This window comes from Strigops habroptila, chromosome 5 (genome assembly GCF_004027225.2).
Source record: "Strigops habroptila isolate Jane chromosome 5, bStrHab1.2.pri, whole genome shotgun sequence".
Classification (NCBI taxonomy): Eukaryota; Metazoa; Chordata; class Aves; order Psittaciformes; family Psittacidae; genus Strigops; species Strigops habroptila.
Window position 1 is genome coordinate 2,814,918 of NC_044281.2, and position 19,315 is coordinate 2,834,232.

General features: G+C 49.5%; 1 protein-coding gene across 2 annotated transcripts in view; it reads left to right on the forward strand.

Moving 5' to 3' along the window:
* The first annotated feature begins 130 nt into the window (after positions 1–130).
* FAM207A (family with sequence similarity 207 member A) overlaps positions 131–19,315 on the forward strand; it is a 48,595-nt gene continuing 29,410 nt past the window's right edge. For both annotated transcript variants that reach the window (XM_030487282.1, XM_030487283.1), the window contains exons 1-2: positions 131–336; positions 2,088–2,196. In XM_030487282.1, the coding sequence (XP_030343142.1) occupies positions 187–336; positions 2,088–2,196 (259 nt within the window). In that variant the 5' untranslated portion in view covers positions 131–186. The remainder of the gene's footprint in view (positions 337–2,087; positions 2,197–19,315) is intronic.

A 19,315-nucleotide genomic window follows, 5' to 3' on the forward strand; every position in this document is an offset into this window, starting at 1 on the left:
GCGGGTGCAGCCCAGGATGGCAGCGATATATGTGCTGCTTCCCGGGGACCCCAACCCGCCGGGGCCGCAGCCGCACGGGTCCCGGTGCCAGCCCTCCCGGCCGGCCCGGTCGGGGCCAGCCCCAAGGCGGGCGGGGCGCAGCTCAGCCCTGCCCGCCTTCTTCCTTCCTTCCGCCGCGACGCCGCCATGGTGGGGAAGGTCAAGCGCCCGCGGCTGCACCGCGCCGCCCCCCGGCCCTGGCCCGCCAAGGATCCGCTGCCACTGCCCGAGCCCCAGCCCCAGCCCGGCCGCGGCCTCGGCCTCGGCCTCGGCGGCTGGAATGCGGCGGCGGGCAAGGTAACGGGGAGCGGGGCGGCGACACGTGGGGCCGTGGTATCGCCTGTCACGATAGATAGGTGTCACGGTGTCACGGTGTCACGGCGGCTGAGGCGGTGTTCCCCTGCCTGCACTGGGAAGGTCACAGCCCTGCCCGGTCTCTTGAGCTCTTGGGGCGCTGTGATGTCCCCCCACGGGCGCAGGACCCTCGCGGGGTGTCCCCGTGTGGGCTCACAGGGTGTCTGAGGGCGCCCTTTGGTCCTGGACGTGGTGAAGCGCTGGTGGGAGCTGGCAGGGTGTTCAGAGGGGCAGGAGTGAAGTGAAATGGTGAGATGGGCTTTGGACAAGGGCCTGTAGGGACAGGACAAGGGGAATGGCTTGAACCTGCCAGAGGGGAGACTGAGATGAGCTCTGAGGCAGAAGCTGTTCCCTGTGAGGGTGCTGAGGCGCTGGCACAGACTTTTCCCAGAGAAGCTGTGGCTGCCCCATCCCTGGCAGTGTTCAAGGCCAGGTTGGACACAGGGGCTTGGAGCAACCTGCTCTAGTGGAAGGTGTCCCTGCCCGTGGCAGGGGGCTGGAACTGGATGAGCTTTAAGGTCCCTTCCAACCATAGTGTTTCCTGAAGGCTGGTCTCCTTTTCCTGCTTGGATAAGTCACTTTACACCCTTAATGCTGTGCCTGTGGCCTTGAAGCCGCTGTGGCAGTGTGCTGGGCAGCTGCTCATCTCTCGCACCGCTTATCACCAGGAGGAGTGTGTTGACAAGGGCACGGCTGGGCACAGCAGGCAGAACAAGGGAGCCTGGAGCTTTAGGGCTCCAGTGCAAGGTCCTGCTTGTGCACCACCAGCATCCCAGCGTGCTTCTCTGCATCAGCCATGACGATGGATGTGCTGTGTAGGGGTAGTCACGGCAGCCACCAGCATGTGTTGGGAGCGGGGGGGGTCAGAGGCTGCCTGGCTCATTTTGCACTGATTCTTTTCAGTTCCAGGTTAGGGCAGGTGGAGATGAGCTGTCAGTTTATACACAGTCATTTAGGGGATTTAGGCCATATCTGGCTTCACCAGCTGTGTTATTAATAATGCAGTTCAGGCTAAAGCTGGTTGCCTCCCCCAGTCCCCCTGCAGCAAGGACACAGAGCAGCAGTTAATGCTTTTTATGCACCTACAGCTTTCCTTTTAAATAGGGAGGAACAGACTGTGCCATATACAGCTGGTTTTATAGCACTACGAAGTTATGTGTCAGTGCTGGGAGAAACTGCTATCTAAAATAATCAATTCTTCTAAGCCAACCAGAGAAGCTACTGCAAAGCTTAGCCCTTAGAGAGCTATTGCATGCTTAAGGGAACTAGATGCTGAAGATTTGGTAAGTTGCTGGTAGTCACTGAATCTGCTTAATGTCCATTGGTTTAGGATTTAGGCCCCTAATCTGCTCATTTTATGCTTATATGTATTGTCATGTACTTGTAATAAATCTGGCTTTTCTTAGGGATACCATTCACATTAAGACCAGAATTCACTTAGGTCAGGTGAGCTTGGGTTGAGGCAGAAATCTGTTAGGAGTAAAACAGTCTGAAGCATGACTTTGTGAAGCTTCCTTCTGTGTGGGAAAGCCTGAGGGGTTCTGGTCAGTGGGGTCATTTACCCACCCCTCCCCGCTCAGGAGAGGCACCTGCACCCTGCTCCTGTATGGAAGGTGCTGGGGTTGGTTTTTGTTTTAATGACCATGTCTGGTGGTGTTTGTACTAACTTCTGCTTTATGTTTCTTTTGGATAAGGACTGGGACTTCTCATCTTCTGGTGTCTTTTCCGGGCTGAAGATTGACCCTGATACTCTTGTCAAGAAGCTTGACTTGGACTCCAGAAGCATCATTTCCTCCAGAACAGGTTTGTTGTTGTATTTCGAATGAGCACCCAGTTAGGTTGTGAGCAAAGGCACTGGGGACTGTATTTTGCAGTGGCTGTCAGAATTGAACCCAAACCACAGCTTCCTGTGTTTCTGCAGGGGCTTTTCCAAGTGGTTGCTGTTTGGGGTTGGAGGAGGCAGAATGGCACGTACGCGTGGTGAGGGATTAGGCTCCTGGTCCTCAGGGGCTGAGGGGACAGCAGAGCCCAGGCTGTGACCTGATCTCCAGGCTTCCTCTGCAGCTGCTTCTGCCTCACCAGCAGCTGCCATTCACACTCTAATTATTTTGCCAGCAAGTTGCTTGTTGTGCATCAGCAGTGCTTTACCCACAGCAGGCCCATTGCAGCCCATTTTCTCCTCCTGTCCTTTGCTGCTGCTGGGTCCCCTGGCAGGAAAGTCCAGTTTACCAGGGATTATGGGGAGTAAGAGTGGAAATGGGGAGGAGGTGCTACAGGCTTTTGTGTTCTAGTCCCACAAGGAAATGCTCCCTCTCGCTGCTTAGTGGCAGACGGGGCTTTGTGTCTGAAACTGGGTTTCACCTCTGAATGCAAAGTGATGGCACACGGATCTGTCCTGGTGCAGAAGACGTGTGGGACTCACAAATACCTTGCTTACAAACTGAATTTCTTCTCTCCGTGCAGATTAATACTGCTTCAGTGACTTTGTTTTCATGTCCTGGGCTAGAAAGCAACCCAGTAACCACCTCAAGGCTAGTGGTTACCTGAGCTGCAGCAGCCGCAGCCACAGCCCATCAGTCACATTTAGTCACAGTGTGAGGGAACGGGAAGGTTGTGTGAGGACACGTGTGCTGGGGGTGCTTGCCCTCTGCACAGAAACCTTTGTGAAATGCCTTCTTTTCCAACACTGAGCTCATTGCTTGTACCTCTCCTGGGAAAAGAACATGTGTGCATACATGTGTGCACGTGAACATAGCCATCTCTTTAATTAAATGAGCATTTTGAGGGCTGACAGCCTGCAGTCCTTGTCTTTCACTGCAGGCTGCAGCTGCACAGATCTGCTTTATAAATAGCTCTGTGCCGCTGGTCCCTCTGCAAGTGCTGATGATGCAGATGTGTGGTGCCTGACTACATTTAACCCTCTCTTGAGGCTGTGTGCTGGCTTCCTGCAGCGATGCTGACCCCAATGCTTTGTGCTGCCTTGCACTTTCCAGATGATCAGCTAAAAATAGCTGTTTGTCTGGGGGCCCGAAACCTCAGCTCAACGAGGCAAAAAGTGGTTTGATTTTGTTCTTAAATCTTCCCAAGCTGCTGTGCCCTGTCTTTCTGTATCATTCTGGAGCCATGTGGAGGCCTTTTCATTATGGAAATCAATTCATTTTTTGTGTTAAGTCAGTGAACTGTAACTAGGCTGTGCATACAATAGCAGACACCCTGGAGTTAGAAAAGAGACTCTAGGCAGACTCTGCTTTGTGTCCTGGGATCCCTGGTCAGCTGAGGGCCTGTTCAGCTGGAAACTCAACTTGACTCCAACTCTCATCCCCACTTTCCTCCCACTCCCCTTAGCTCTGTGCACAGGGCAGGAGGGTAGGATTCTCCTACACATTGTTATTTTAAGATTTAATAGCAAGACAAAAAAGTGTCTCTCTCCCACTTGCTTTTCAAGCTCTGAGAAGGTCAACTTGGCAGACTGTAGGTAGGCTTTATTTCTCTATCTATCTCCTGCGTTCTTCACAGCTGAGGATTTTATTCTGCCCAGGAATGTGTGGCAGTGTCCAATTGCTGTGTGGCAGTTGAGAAAGCTGGTATCTTTGTCCTCCCTGTGCGTGTGCATGTGCTCCTAGGATTGCTTCACATTATCTAAGGTTACTGGTATCTCTGTTTTGTGTTACAGTCTGGCCTTGTGCTGTGATGCTTTAGGGACAGCCAGGAAGACATCAGTGTGGGCTTAGAGAGGCTTGCAGGGCATAAGTGAAACAAGGGATCAGTTACAGGGGTTGGACCTGGCAGGAAACACTCTGCTGGCAGCTATGGGTTTTCACTCTTTTATCTCTTCTCCTTAGACCCTGCATCCTTCTGATTTTGGAGGTGTAGTTCCCAGAAAGCCAGCATCTTACTGCATGCTGGTAATGCTTTCATGGCATTGTAGCTCAAAGGTATCTACACAAGATATTTCTGGGTAAAACATTTGACCTTCCTACTCCTATCCTGCCTTGTTCCTTTCCCCACTTGGTCTTTCACATTGCGGCTTTGTGCTTAAACAGGGGGATCCAACTTTTGTCTTGGCAGAGCCTGAGCACCAAAGTTATATTCCCTGGAGTGCCCTCTGCTAGCTGTGAAGCTGTCAGATGTGGAGCTGGCCTGGAAGGATGTGTGGGGTTGAGAGATTGCTTATTGCTGGAAAAGTAAGGAAGAAGAGGTGGTGACATTGGCTTGCGGCTCCACCTGTCTGCACCCCCCCTTAGTGTTTAAGAGAGGATAGTGGCTGGCTGGATCAGTAGAAGAGACTTGGAAAGCCTGCCTGGTCTCCTCAGAGCATGGTGCAGGGACACCAGTTGCTCCTGGACCAGTTTGAGGTAGCGGTGTAGGGAGAAGAAGAAGCCAGGAGCACTTTCTCTCTACCTTTTGTCCCCTTAGCTTTCCTCAGTTTCTTAAGTGAGGTTGGCTGTGGTTATTCTGATGGAAGAAGGAGAAGCATCATACATTGGAAAGTTCAGCATCTCTAGCAGGGTTAGCATCTTGGTTAACACGAGTGGTTGCATCTGCTCGCATGGGTGTGTGCTGGGGCTCAAAGGAGAATGAAGGAGGCCCTTGTTTTGGGAGGATAAACTGGTGGTGTTGGTTCTTGCCAGCATTTTCCTGAGGGTTCCTGGTATAGCTGGTGGAGGCAGGGTGCCACACTGGAAGTATCTGCTACTCTCATGGTAATGGTCTCATTGCTTCCCTTAGATACGAGGCTGATTCAGTGTGCTTGTTTTGATTGGGGTGAGGATTCAGCTTAGGCTGTTCTGGCATCAACGATTCTGGCAGCAGGAGAGGGAAAGGGTGGAACTGTAATAGAAAAATGGAGTTAGTATTTGGTGAGTCTTGCACATGTGATAGTAGGAAGCCAGTGGTCCAAAATGGGAAGTATTCTAATATGGGAAGCTCTGAGCCATGTCATACTGTGAAGAAGACCTGCTGCAACTACTTTCTTCTGCTCTGCTTCTTGTCTTTAATCATTAGCTCATCTCAACACCAGATTCCGGATGATTTCCACATGCTAATAGGTAACAAAAGCCAGCAACATCACTGTGAACACTGGAGCTAAGGCCAGGAGCTTGCTCAGTGATTGCTTTCCATCAGTGTAGTTTATTTAGCCACTGACGTAATGTAAATCAAATGCTTTGCCATAATCTAATCCATGCAAGGACTTCTGCTACTAGTGTGAGGGAGTAAATCTCCTGTGGGTGAGCCTCTGTAGCGTGGGAATTAAGGGCTTCCAAGTAAGTGAGAAATAATGGCCTGTCACAGGGGGAAGTATGTGTGTTTGCTTTTTTCCCCTTTTTTCTTTTCTTTTTCTCCCTTCTTTAGGTTTCCTTCCTCAGTGTTTGCCCTTTGAAGCAAGGGCCTGTTCAAGTGTGAGTCTGGCAAATCAGTTGCCTGGGAATGTCTGGGCTTTTTTGGAATGGATGATGAACCAGTTGTGGAATGGTATGAACAACTAGACTGGCATCTCCCTGCTTTATTTTCGGCTTCTCCAGAAGGGCACTCTGACAAGATGCATTGTTGAGAATGCAAAAGGGCAATGGCAGCAAGTGCTACCAGGTCAGATTTGCTTGCAAAACCTTAGCTGGTCACCTTGGTTTCTGAGGTTGTGCCAAGAGTAGCTTTTCCTGCAGATTGCTTTAGCTCCTCCTGTGCTACTGGTGAGCCAGGAAAACGTGATTTGATACATGGATTAAAGCCATTTGCTGCCTCTGGCCCCAGACCAGTTAAGGGTCCCTAAGGATACCATAAGGGTAGGTTTAGATTGGACATCAAGAAGACATTTTTTACAATGAGGGTTGTGAGGCGCTGGCACAGGTTGCCCAGAGAAGCTGTGGCTGCCCCATCCCTGGCAGTGTTCAAGGCCAGGTTGGACACAGGGGCTTGGAGCAACCTGCTCTAGTGGAAGGTGAAAGAAGGGGTTACACTAAATGGTCTCTGAAGGTCCCTTCCAACCGAAACCACTCTGTGAGTCTGATTTTACACCAAGCCTGGACCTGCACACTGGGATGTGAAACTAGAGGGGAGTTTCAGGCCTGCATGCTGTAGTATCTCTGAGTTACCTCTGTGTATCTTGAGAGGTTTCATCCTCTGATGACCATGTCTTGCAGCATGGGTTCCTCTGTCAGTGGCACAGAGGGGAGCAGAGGAGTGAAATTGCTGAGTATCTGACAAAGAAGGAAGCCCCTTTTCCTGCTGAAGAAATGTGGAGATGGGAGAGAATAAAATCAGGGCAAGCAGGAACCTGATAGCTTGGAATTGCTGGAGTCTGCAGGCCGTGTACAGCCTTGCTTTGCTCCTTTCTTACATACTCTTGAGTTCCTTTTGTTACCAAGCCTTCCTCTGCAGAATCACTGCCTATGGCCTTCTGGTTTGCACCTCAGCTTCTGTGCTGGTGTTCCAGGTTAGCTGTGTCTGTCACATATCTGCTTCCTTCTCCTTGAGCTCTGCAGCCACTTGTCCAATTCTGTTCTCCTTTTGTAGCCTCAAATGAGAAGCAAAAAGGCTGTGGTTGGATGGTGTCATGGTCCTGCTCTGCACTAACTTCACAGGACATGATTTGCTTTCCTGGTTTTTGTTTGTAGTGGGTGGTGTGCCAGAATCCATGTAAGACCCTTCCTCTTCAGCATTGCTGTTCCTGCAGTGTCTGGACTCAGGGTTACCACTGCTGTGGATCCACTGCTGTGTTGCTTGGAGAATCGCAGCTCTGACAGGATGCAAATCCTTGTGTCCCACAATTTATTTCTCTCTGTTCACTGGATTTCTGTTGGTTTGTGCCCTTTAAATGTTACGGTTCTTCCTCTTCTGTCCTCATCCCTGATATTGTTTCTCCATGAAATGCTTCTGTGCAAATCCTGGAGCTGTGCTGTTGGTAGGAGCAGGTTGCTTCTGCTGGGAAGATGTTTGCTCTGTTTTTCTGCAGTGCATGGTGTGAGTCTGCCCTCCTGCTGTGTCTAATCCTAGCACTGTCCACCTTCTTTAGGTGGATTTTTAGTGACGTGAACAGAGCAGAGACGTTGGCACCCCTCCTATTGCATTCATTTTGGGCTTCTCCTTCACCTCCTGGACAGCGTGCTGCTTGCCACGTCGTGTAGTCTCCTTCAGCTGTGCCTTCCTGGGTATTGTGCAGTGCCTGGCCTTTGTGAAGATGGAGGGTTCCTGTTTGGGTTGGGGGGTTATTTTGGTTTAATGAATAACATCCTTTCCGAATACCAGTTTTAAGCCTTTGCTGCTTTTTGGGGGGTTTTTAAATCAGATTGAGGTGGTCGTTTGCCACATCCGCGGTGTGGAAAGCTGCTGCATCCTCACAGTTCCACTGCTGTTGCTTTTCTTCAGCATCTCATTCTGCTGGCAGCTGTCATGCCTGTCTTGTGTTTGTTTTAGAGCACGCTGCTCAAGCTGTTCCCCACCCTAACACTCTTCAGATGGAGAGGGGTGCAAACTGGTGCTGACAGCGAGCGGCCTGCGAGGAGCAGCTGTAGCATCTCCAATGTGTGTGTAAAATGCGACGTGCTGTGCTAGTCCAAAATGACAAGATGTTCCTGCTCCATCTGTCTCTGGGCAAAGCTGCCCAGGCTTTGGTCTGTGTGAATTTAGGGGAGCGTTGAAATGCTTTCCTTTAAGCTGGTGTCAGGCAGAGGTACCTATTGGCGATGCCCTCGGTGGTGTGGCGCTGAAATGATTTTAACATAGAATGGTTTTGATTTGGAAGGCACCTTAAAGCTCATCCAGTTCCAACCCCCTGCCATAGGCAGGGACACCTTCCACTAGAGCAGGTTGCTCCAAGCCCCTGTGTCCAACCTGGCCTTGAACACAGCCAGGGATGGGGCAGCCACAGCTTCTCTGGGCACCCTGTGCCAGTGCCTCAGCACCCTCACAGGGAAGAGCTTCTGCCTAAGAGCTCATCTCAATCTACACCCCTATGGTCATGCTGAAAGCACCTGCCTGCTTACCTGCAATCCACTGCAGTATTTCTTGTTAGAAAATGATCTTTTTTTGTTTAACATGCTTGAAAGTCTCTTCTTGGCACATGGATGCTGCTCTAGGAGGAGCAGCTGCTTGAGTGGCATTGGAGCTGGGATTTCTCATTCTCATGGGTGAGGTGGATATCAGTATGGCTTTTAAACAGGGCATCCAAGCTCCATTATCTATCATATGCCAAGCCATTATCCATCATATCTGAGGAGTCGTGGCAGTCGGGTTAAGTTCCTACTGACTGGAAAAGGGGAACTATAAGCCCCATATTTTAAAAGAGAAACAAGGAAGACCCAGGGAACTACAGACCTCAGTGCCTGGCAAGATCACGGAGCAGATCCTCCTGGAAACTATGCTAAGTCACATGGATAATAAGGGGGTGATTGATGACAGCCAGCATGGCTTCACGAAGGGCAAATTGTGCCTGACCGATTTGGTGGCCTTCTACAACGAGGCCACAGTGTTGGTGGATAAGGGAAGAGCAACTGGTGTCATCTATCTGGACTTGTGCAGGGTGTTTGACACTATCCTGCATGACATCCTTGTCTCTAAAGTAGAGAGACATGGATTTGACAGGTGGACCACTTGGTGGATAAGGATTTGGCCGGATTGCTGCACACAGAGAGTTATGGTCAATGGCTCAATGTTCAAGTGGAGACTGGTGATGAGTGATGTTCCTCAGGGCTGTGGAGCTGCTGTGAGGGCTGGAGCAGCTCTGCTCTGGAGCCAGGCTGAGAGAGCTGGGCTGGGGCAGCCTGGAGAAGAGAAGGCTCCTGAAGGGGAGACCTTAGAGCAGCTCCAGTGCCTAAAGGGGCTACAGGAACAGAAGACTGTAGGTTGCAACAACTTGCCTCCAAGCCAGGAGAGTTCTTCTGTTGCTTCGGTCCAAAGGATGGAAATCAGTAGGACCTCACTTCAAGAGTCAAGTTGACCAAGTTCTCCAGCAGAGGTGAACATCCGTGGGGACTGCTTGAAATGGAGGACAGTGACCTCCTGTGGGTTTGGAGTTGGAATCCTACGGGAATCCTACTGAAAGCCAAAGGCACCCGTGCCTTAAAAATAATAATTTCTTTTAAATAAGTAAAAAATCCACACTGCTTAATATCACTTTAACATTTACTATGCACTGTGGTGCTGGCTGTGAGAAGAGCTGAATGAAACCCCATTTTAATTAGTCAGTGTAATTAAGTGAAAAGAGCTAAATTAGTGTCTGAAACTTGCACCACTTCAAGTGCTTTGACTTCCCTTCTGGAGATAGACCGTTTCCATGTTGTGAGTTGAACTTCTGCCAGCTCATGGGCATCAGTTGTGTTAATATTTCTGGAGTTAATTAACATTTTGTTTCCTTCCCCTTCCTCTAGCTGGGGCTAAGTCCTTCTACTTAAAATTAATGTTTTGTTGTTGTGTTTTCAAATGGTCCAATTAGCCAGTGGTCATGGATACTGAGCACTACACAAACACAGGGACACTTTCCAGAGTGCCCAAAGCTGCCAAGATGTTTGCAATCTGCTCAGGGAGAGGAGGCTATTGGTAGTGGGAAGAGCCTGAAATGAGTCTTAAGAGCTTGAACGATGTGTCAGATCCCTGTAATTTCTTCTTATGTCTGGTTCCTGAGGCAGCTGTGTCATGTTCCCCGCTAGCAGTGGCGGAAGGTACATGCTTGTTCTGAAGCAGCCTTTACATGTGTTTCTCCTTTGTTTCTGGAGAAGAGAAGGCTCAGGGGGGACCTTCTCGCTCTCTACAACTGCCTGACAGGAGGATGGAGCCAGGAGGGGGCTGGTCTCTGCTCCCAAGGAACAAGGGATGGGACAAGAGGAAACGGCCTCAAGCTGCCCCAGGGGAGGTTTAGATGGAGCTGAGGAACAATTCCTTCCCCAGAGGGTGCTCAGGCATTGGAACAGGCTGCCCAGGGCAGTGCTGGAGCCACCATCCCTGCAAGTGCTCACACACCGTGTAGCCGAGGCCCTCAGTGCCATGGGTTAGTGGTGGCCTTGGCACTGCTGAGGAACGGTTGGACTTGATGATCTTAAAGGTCTTTTCCAACGTGGTTGGTTCTATGATCCTATGGTTGTGTTGAAGCTGAGTGGGTGAAGAGGAGGAGAGGGCTCACTGAGGAAATGGGGACTGCATTGCTGAGGCTTCTGAGGTGTTGCTCTGGGCTTTTCAAAGCCTTCCTTCAGCCCTTGTACAAGTTGGGTGTTCGAGCTTGTGGGTTTTAGGTCAAATGGGTCAGTCCCTTGTGCCACTGAAGGGCTTGCTGAATTTGGGGCCGGTGTACATCCTGGCCTTCCCAGTCAGTTGTGATGGGGCATGGCGGTTTGCATGTTGTGCTGCGTCTTGCTCTGTGTGGTTATGATTCCCAAAGCTTTAAAAGGGTACTAATCTAGCCTGGTATTCTGCTAAATCAGTTTTAAATGGTCAGACATCCTTACTTAACACAAAAATAGATCAGCCCTGCTTAGGAGAGTACTGAAGCTGCAGTGTTACAAAAGAGGGTTGTGAACTGAAATCCATGCCTTTGCTGTCCTGATATTACAGCTTTGGCATAATCGAGTTGTAACATTATAAATGCTACAGAGCAAAAGGGAGGAGGCACAGTTCTGCACTGGTGGCAAAGAGCTGCACCCAGCATGAATCCCAGTCGTGAGAACCTCTTATGGGGCATGAGGGGAACAGTTTTAACACTGCATGACTTAAGGAACTGAATCCCAAGAGGGATGACGAACTGCTTGTGGAGAGGGCAGATTGACAGCTCTGGAAGTCAGGGCCCTTCCCTCGTCACCAGCATTGGTACAGAGTTGTGTCAAGCTGTCAAAGGCATTTCTGAAATATGTGTCCTGGGAGTTTAATATTTAATAGGTGTTCTAGTTAGAAAATTGGTGGAGCTGGTACAGTGTGGGTGAGCTGAGAGGTCTCCTTCTTCTGGGTTGCCCCTTCTGACTTGCCTTGATGTGGTTCTGGGGTGCAGGAATGAGTCAGCCTTCTCTTTCCTCTGCTGACACCCCTGGGAGATGCCCATGTGAGGAAGGCTATTTTGCTTGGCTATTTTTGCAAGCACAAGTTTCTACACTAAGATTGTCATCTATATAAATCTGACTTCTGTTTTACCAAGAGATAAATCTCTGCCTTGCTAATGCAGGTCTTATCTGGATGACAGGGTGAGTATTAAATGGTAGATCTCCCAAGACTTCATGGCTATAATTCAGACTAAGTGGGATCTATAGATTTATTCTATGTAAGTTATCCTTTACTGGAATAGTAGCAGGTCTAGCTTGCCTAAGATTTTATTTTTTGTTGTTTAAACTATACTGTCTGTTCATAGGGGCACAGATAATCCTTCAGTTACAGCACTGATGGCCCAGAGGTTGCAGTTATGGGAAAACATGATACTCTCCTGGAGCTCTTTTTCTCTCAGGCCACCACTGACTGCAGTGCATGCTTGAGAAATAGTATGTGGTGCTGGTTCCTGTGCTGAGAGCTGTTTTGCTCAGGGTATCCTCAGGATATAGAGCTGTTCAGAGAGGCTTTGTGAGCAGTTCATGGACAAACGTTTTCTTTATGCTTGGGTCAGAATGTGTGCGGCGCCTGAAGGTCTGTTTTCCCAGTTCAGTGCTTCAGAGGTGGCAGTACTGATGCTCACATGTGGCATAACTGAAAACGGCACATAATTTGGGTTTAGCTTTTTAGCCAAGTGGTTTATAGAAAGGAAATAAGGCTTTGCGGGATCTTTTGTTGGGGTTTGTCTGTTTGTTTTAATGGAGTTTTTAACACTGAAAATCTCAATGGACGCTAAGCTAAATGTACAAGAAACCTGGATAGGGGCTTCGGACAAGGGCCCGTAGGGACAGGACAAGGGGAATGGCTTTAACCTGCCCGAGGGGAGATTGAGATGAGCTCTGAGGCAGAAGCTCTTCCCTGTGAGGGTGCTGAGGCGCTGGCACAGGTTGCCCAGGGAAGCTGTGGCTGCCCCATCCCTGGCAGTGTTCAAGGCCAGGTTGGACACAGGGGCTTGGAGCAACCTGCTCTAGTGGAAGGTGTCCCTGCCCGTGGCAGGGGGTTGGAACTGGATGAGCTTTAAGGTCCCTTCAACTCAAACCGGTCTGGGACTTTTTGACATTTAAGCAGGTCATTCCTCCATGTTTCTGTTATGTTTCTGTTGTACCTCTATACCCGTAACAGCATCGTGGCCTTCTGTGGCAGTGAAGCCTGTGGTCTAACTCCATACCATGAGGTTACAGCATTTTCTTGGCTAGGTTGAATGAAGAGATCTAACGTATGAATAGCATCCAGGCAGACCCAAGCAAGGGACACAGAAGTTGAGAGCAGCAGTGTACTTTGGAGGTAACTTTAGAGGGAGGATGGTCCTTGCGGAAGCTGCAGGGGTTAGCTGATAAACTTGCTTGCGTCCTGAAGGTCCCAATTAGGAACCTTTCCCCTCCTCCCTCTCTTTGGGGAAGGAAAGAGAACAGAAGAGGAGACAGCCATATATTCTAATCTAAACTCAGGAGAGCACAGATTAGGTCTTGGTGTCCATCCAGATGTTTTTTCTGCATATTTGCTGTGTAGGAGGTGCTACGTTGCTCCAGCTGTGACTGCACTGCTGACAGCTCTGCAGCAGAAGAGGCCGTGCCTGTGGCGGAACAGAACGTATCTGTTAAGAGTGCTCTTTTTCAGATGTTAGATGTGCTCATTAGAGGGCAGCAGCAGAACTCTTCCTTTTTCTAGGTCAGTTCTATATTTTTGAACGATATTTTTCTGCTCTGCAGGGCACAGAACAAATTTTTCCAGTTCCTCCTTCAGTTTTTCCTAGTGCAGTACGTGTACAACCCAGCGATGCTCGTGTGAAAGCGTTAGCCAGTATAAAGTAACATAGAGCAGTTAGAGTAAAAACCAGCTTCTTGGAAGCTTGGAATTGTTGCAGGCTTAAACTTGGAGCTTCTCAAAGCTTAAACCACAAATGGCTAGCACCATATGTGGAAGAGCAGCCAAGTTGCACAGCTAACTTGTTTTTTCCTCAGCCTAATTCTTATGTGACCTATATGTCCATATGCATCTATTGATTTGTTTGCTCTACCCCAGCTGCTGCCGCCACCTTTTTCTGCTTGAAGAAAATGTTTAAGAATCGGAATTGCTTCAATTGCAAGTAATCTTTAAATGGGATCTGATAGTACTCTATATTCTAAATACTAGAAATAATTACAGCCCAGTGTTTAAAGGCTCAATGAGGCTGGGATTTGGAGCCCAACATCACAACCCTTAAATGCATTATTTATTATGTAACATTGATAGGAGAAGGCTGTGGTGGTGTTTGACGTTGCAGCTCATGTGTTTCTGGCTTCGGCATGTCCAAATCCTCACTAGGAGCAAACATCTCCAGTGCACAGCTTCCTTGCAGTATTTTGCACATAGTTGACCTCTCTGGGAAACGTGAGCTGCTTCCAGGCAGCTGGAATAGCAGGAAAAACGGATTGTTCCATTTCGTCAGCATCAGCCATTGGTTTCCAACAGATGGCTCTGATTTTGCAAGGTCCTCTGTGGAAGCAAATCTTGGAAGAGATGTCCGGATAGGTTTTGTACCTTGAGAACCTTTGGTGGATCCTCCTCTTCCTGAAGCTCCTTGGCCTAGGGTAGTGGAGCATGTGTGAGGATTGCCACGGGGAGACACACCACCTTCTTCTCTTTCCCAGTATGTATTTGGTGTTTTTATATCCCACATATTTCCATATCTCCCTCTGCCCTACCTGAAGGAGCACGTGTCCCCCCAGAGGGGAGGTTCCTTAGGTCTTGGTAGGTGCCATGTGTTCCTCACACAGTGGGGACTCTAGCACAGCAGGGTGTACTTGGCTGCTGCTTTCTGTCCTATGTTATTTTTTAGGATGGCAGTATCCAAGCCTGCAAACCACTAAGGTGGAACAGCCTTCTTGATGCTGGCAAACATTCCTGGTGCAGTGGCTTGGATCAGTCCCACCTCCTGGGGAAGTCCAGATTGTGCTTTGCACTCTCACTTTGGGATCCACTGGCAAGCTGGCATTTCTTCGTGTCTTCGCTGCGACACCTCAGCGAAGGCAGGAGTAATGGGAAGGTCCTCATCAGGAAAGGAAAGCTGAACAAAGCCAGAAAAATGTCTCACAGTGCTTGGCAGCTCTTGGTCCATTAGGTAAATTTAATACCCTGTCAGTAGGATAAAAGAGAAGGATGTGGAGCTGTTGGAGGGAGGCCAGAGGAGGCCACGGAGCTGCTGCGAGGGCTGGAGCAGCTCTGCTCTGGAGCCAGGCTGAGAGAGCTGGGCTGGGGCAGCCTGGAGAAGAGAAGGCTCCTGAAGGGGAGACCTTAGAGCAGCTCCAGTGCCTAAAGGGGCTCCAGGAAACCTGGAGAGGGGCTTTGGACAAGGGCCTGTAGGGACAGGACAAGGGGAATGGCTTGAACCTGCCAGAGGCGAGATTGAGGTGAGATCTAAGGCAGAAATTCTTCCCTGTGAGGGTGCTGAGGCGCTGGCACAGACTTTTCCCAGAGAAGCTGTGGCTGCCCCATCCCTGGCAGTGTTCAAGGCCAGGTTGGACACAGGGGCTTGGAGCAACCTGCTCTAGTGGAAGGTGTCCCTGCCCGTGGCAGGGGGTTGGGACTGGATGAGCTTTAAGGTCCCTTCCAACCCAAACCAGTCTGTGACTCTATGACCTAACACAGTATCTTGTTGGGGATGCGGGTGTTCTTGGGAGCTGTATTTTGGGCAGGGTGAGCCTAGAAGACTACTGCTTGGGAAGGGTGGTGGTTTTTTTGTTGGAGGAACCCTTTCTTCCCAGGCGTGGTGCCAGACCATGCTCCCCCGTCTGTGTGGGGATACTGAAGCGCAGGGAGGTGAGGGGACAGGTAGGTCTCAAGGCTCTGGTTTGGTGCTGTAGTCCCAGACCTGAGAAGATCAAGGCAATGCACAATGTCTGGCAGCTCTGCACATTGACAGCAGGGAGTGTCAGAAGAGCAACGACCATGGCTTGGTCCTTCCCCACCCCCTGTTTACTTCTTTCTGTTCTTGCAACACATCTCATGGCTGCGCCAGGTAGATGGGGCTGGGTGAGAGCACCCATTCGTGCCAATGCACGTGCAGTGTAAGTGGTGTTTGCTGAGGCTTTGTATCGTGTGTGTGTGCTGCTGACGGTGTAGAGAGCATGAAGTGCAAAGTGATGGAGCTCTGGCATCATTGAAAACCTGCTTGCTTTAAAACAGATTCTACCAGGAGAATGTTGTTCCAGGATGTTCCTGTCTTGCAAGTTTTGAATTGAGAGAAGGGGAAGAAGTGAAGGGATGGAGGGGAAGAAAATAGCTTCTCCCTCTCCTGGAGGAGCCCAGATCTTGATTTTTCTTTTTGATTAAGATTTCATCTTCATTGAAGTGAGCCAAGTGGGCATATTGGAGCAGAGTGGCTTGCTCTAACTTAAGACTTGTTCAAAAAGGAGGAAATTGTCTTGGTCCCTGGCAGAGTGGTCAAGCCCAGCTTTGGCAGGAGATGAAGAATGCTGTAGGAGGTCTGTAGTGAGGTAATGTTCACCGTGGTCTGCCGAGGGGCTTGGTAAAGCTGCAGGAGAGTGCCTGTGTATCCCCAGGAGCCAGGCAGAAGAGGAGCAGGGAACTGGATGTGGGGCTGTCCAGGGGGAAAGATGCTGTGGGAGTGTTGTGTGTTGCATAAGATGGCATAAGATAGCAGAGCTGGTGATGATATTGGTGCCTCAGGGCTTTTGGGAGCTCTAAAGTGTTTGCTGAAGCAGAAGAGCAGTTGAGACAGCACAAAAGCATCAGCCACCAGAAATGTCAGAGGCTGTAGGAGGTGATGAAGCCATGTTTGGACCAGTTCCACTTGCAGGGCAGTCTGTGAACCCATGAGGAAGGAAGGAAGGGGCCTTGAGGTGCTTGGGTACCTCCTGGAATGAGTGTTTTCATAGGTTGGGCTCATTGGAGTGTGTAATCACCACCACCAGCACAGAAGAAAAGGTAGTTCACCGTGTCACATTGGAATGCTAGAATTAGTAAGACCTTTTCAAGGTTAAAGGGCTGTTAAGATCATACAGTCTTCGTGCAGACACTGGTCAACTTTGCCTGTGCTTTAGGGGCTTCTGCTTGGCATCTCCAGTCCTGATCTCGTGGTGAAGCATTTCCTTATGAATGGTAGTCAGTTTTATAGTGCTTGTTTCTGGTCAGGACGTAACTTGCCAGCTCTTTGAGCTGGGAGAGCTGTGTGCTCCTCATGGGCAGGAGTGGGTACCTGGGTGCAGTAGACACTGACCTGCAGTGGGTGCTTGATACTGGGACTGAGTTAACCTCCACCCTAATCATAAACCTAGAGACTGGTTTGGGCTGGAAAGGACCTTAAGATCACCCAGTTCCAACCCCCTGCCATGGGCAGGAACGCCTCACACTAGACCACATCGCCCAAGGCTCTGTCCATCCTGCCTTTGAACACCATAGACCAGAGGAGCATGGATCACATGCCTTGTCCTTCCCCAGGTGATTATCTGTCTAGCTCCATTCTTCAAATGCCTTCCAGTCTTGAAATCTGCTATATGTGCTGCAAAAAGAGGGCTAGAAGAGGCAGAGAGGCTCCAGCAGCATTCTGCATTGCTGATCCTGTGTGTTGGTTGTTGCCTAACTGCGTGCAGGCAAAGCTAAACAGTGAGCCGGGGGCTGGAGGTCAAATACATGTCACAAACAATTTGGAAAGCTTTCCTGGGTGTCTCCTTCTTACTTTATGTTGGTGTTGCAGTCCTCTGTGTGTGCAGCAGTTTATAAAGCCACTTAGAATGCAAATGTTGTTGGAACCGACTGATTTTGACCACGGTTGAGCTAGTAATTCTTTGATTATGTAAATAATAAGTCTGCTGGCATTATCCAGGCTGAGTTGTTGAGCTCTTTTCGATGTCTAAACCTAAAATGATCTTGTATGTGTTGACTGAGCAAGCTATTGAGTAAAGGAAATGAATGTGATTACATTTAACGCGTGGCTCTTCAGTGCTGTTACGTGTGGTTGGACTTTCTGGTGCTTCCGAACTGTTAGGTGTTGGGGTTTCCTGGAGTGCAGGAGCTGCAGATGGTGGGATTAACTCCTTGACGTAGGGCTGTGCAAGAGATGGGAGGGCATGGGGAGGGGGAGGGCACCACGTTAATCTGCCACAGAGACTTAAAAATCAAAGGCAAGCTCTGACGTGATTACTTTTTTCATTTCCCTGTCAACGCACGGAGTGTTGGGAGTGGGGAAACAAACCCACACCGTAGGGATCCTGAGCGCAGGCACGCTAAAGAATCCAAGGAAATCTGCCAGGAAAGGGGAATTAATCAACGGTTAAAATAACCTAGTGGAAATTTTGCCTAACGAGCTTTGAGTAAGTTCCAGAGTAATTACTCCAGGAAAGCTCTGACTGGAGCAGCAAAGAAGCATGTCTGGAAACTCCGCTCCTGCGTTGCCCGAGTGCTTCTGGCTCTGAATATGTAGAAGGTGATGCCAGGGTTCACTGACCTTCCTTAGCACACGTGCCTCACCTCAAAAGAAAAGCCATTCTCCAGACTGGATATCTGAGCTCGTAACAGTGTCTGCAGTCAAATGCAGTCCTTTCAGATCATCTGTGTTTACTTGTAGATGAGTTTTTCAGCACTGATGGTAAAGGCATGGAACGCGAGCAGTGATTAAATGGATCTGAGCTCTCTTGCCTGGAAAAGATGATGGTCTGAGAAGAGCGATGCTGATGAAGTTTAGTAAAATATGGTTGCCACAGAGCTGAGGAGATATTAGACTTGTTCCCAGTCCCCATCTTCCAGTGAGATAAGTGGAAGAAATGAAATTATACTAGAAGATGCTGGGTTCAGGGTGGGCATAGGTCCTTCAAGAAAAAGGCAGTTAAGTTGTAGGACTTTCTGCACTGAGGTGTTCTGAATTTCTGGTACCCACTATGTGGGCTTCAAAGCAGCTGGCCAGATCCCCCAAAACAAAAATACACTGGGGATACTACATGTACACCAGCTCTATACTTGGGCATTCATTGCTGACCCTGTGGAACACATGGTATTGGCTTGCATGAAGCTTTGGTCAGGCCTGGTATGTTCTCAGCCCAGAGGTACTATTTACTAGTGGTAAAGCTGGACACCGAGGTTCAAGTTCTCAAAGTGCCTTCTGTTAAAGCTCTGTGGGGTTTTTGTGTGCAGCTTCTGCTGGTGGTTGGCAGGAGCAGTGCTTGCTCGCTGGAGAGAGCAAAAGGCAAGGAGGGAGTTGTCCAAGGCTCTTCCCAGAGAACATTATGTCAGGCTGGCTGAATCCCTTGTGCATGTCACATCTTTGATCGGGCATTGGAACAGGCTGCCCAGGGCAGTGCTGGAGTCACTGTCCCTGCAAGTGCTCACACCCCGTGTAGCCGAGGCCCTCAGTGCCATGGGTTAGTGGTGGCCTTGGCAGTGCTGGGGTAAAGGTTGGACTTGATGAGCTTAAAGGTCTTTTCCAATCTGATTGAGTCTATGATTCTATGATCTTGAGGTTTCTGTTGTGTTTGCAACCCTGGCTTGCAGTTGCAGGTGATGTTCTATCTCCTAATTCATGCAGGTGCTTTAATCTCATCTTCAGCATAACTGGTCAGCTGGATTTGTCGTGCTACAGAGGGGACTTTTCTTACTGAAACACATGGGCTGCTAGTCTTGGTTTATTTGAATGCCTCTTAATCTCCGGGGAGCGTTGCAAAGGGGAGGTATTCAAATGAAAACCACCAAAAGGATAGAGGCTTCCTGGAAATGTGCAAGAGGGATGTTGGAGACTTTTCCTGCATTCATCTGTTCTGCTAGTTAGGCTTTGCAGTAATGCCTGTAAGAGGAATGCAGCCACACACTTCACAGCAGCAATGCTCTTGTCACCCTTTGTGCTGTGAAGGATCCTGGTGTTCCCTCCAGCCCA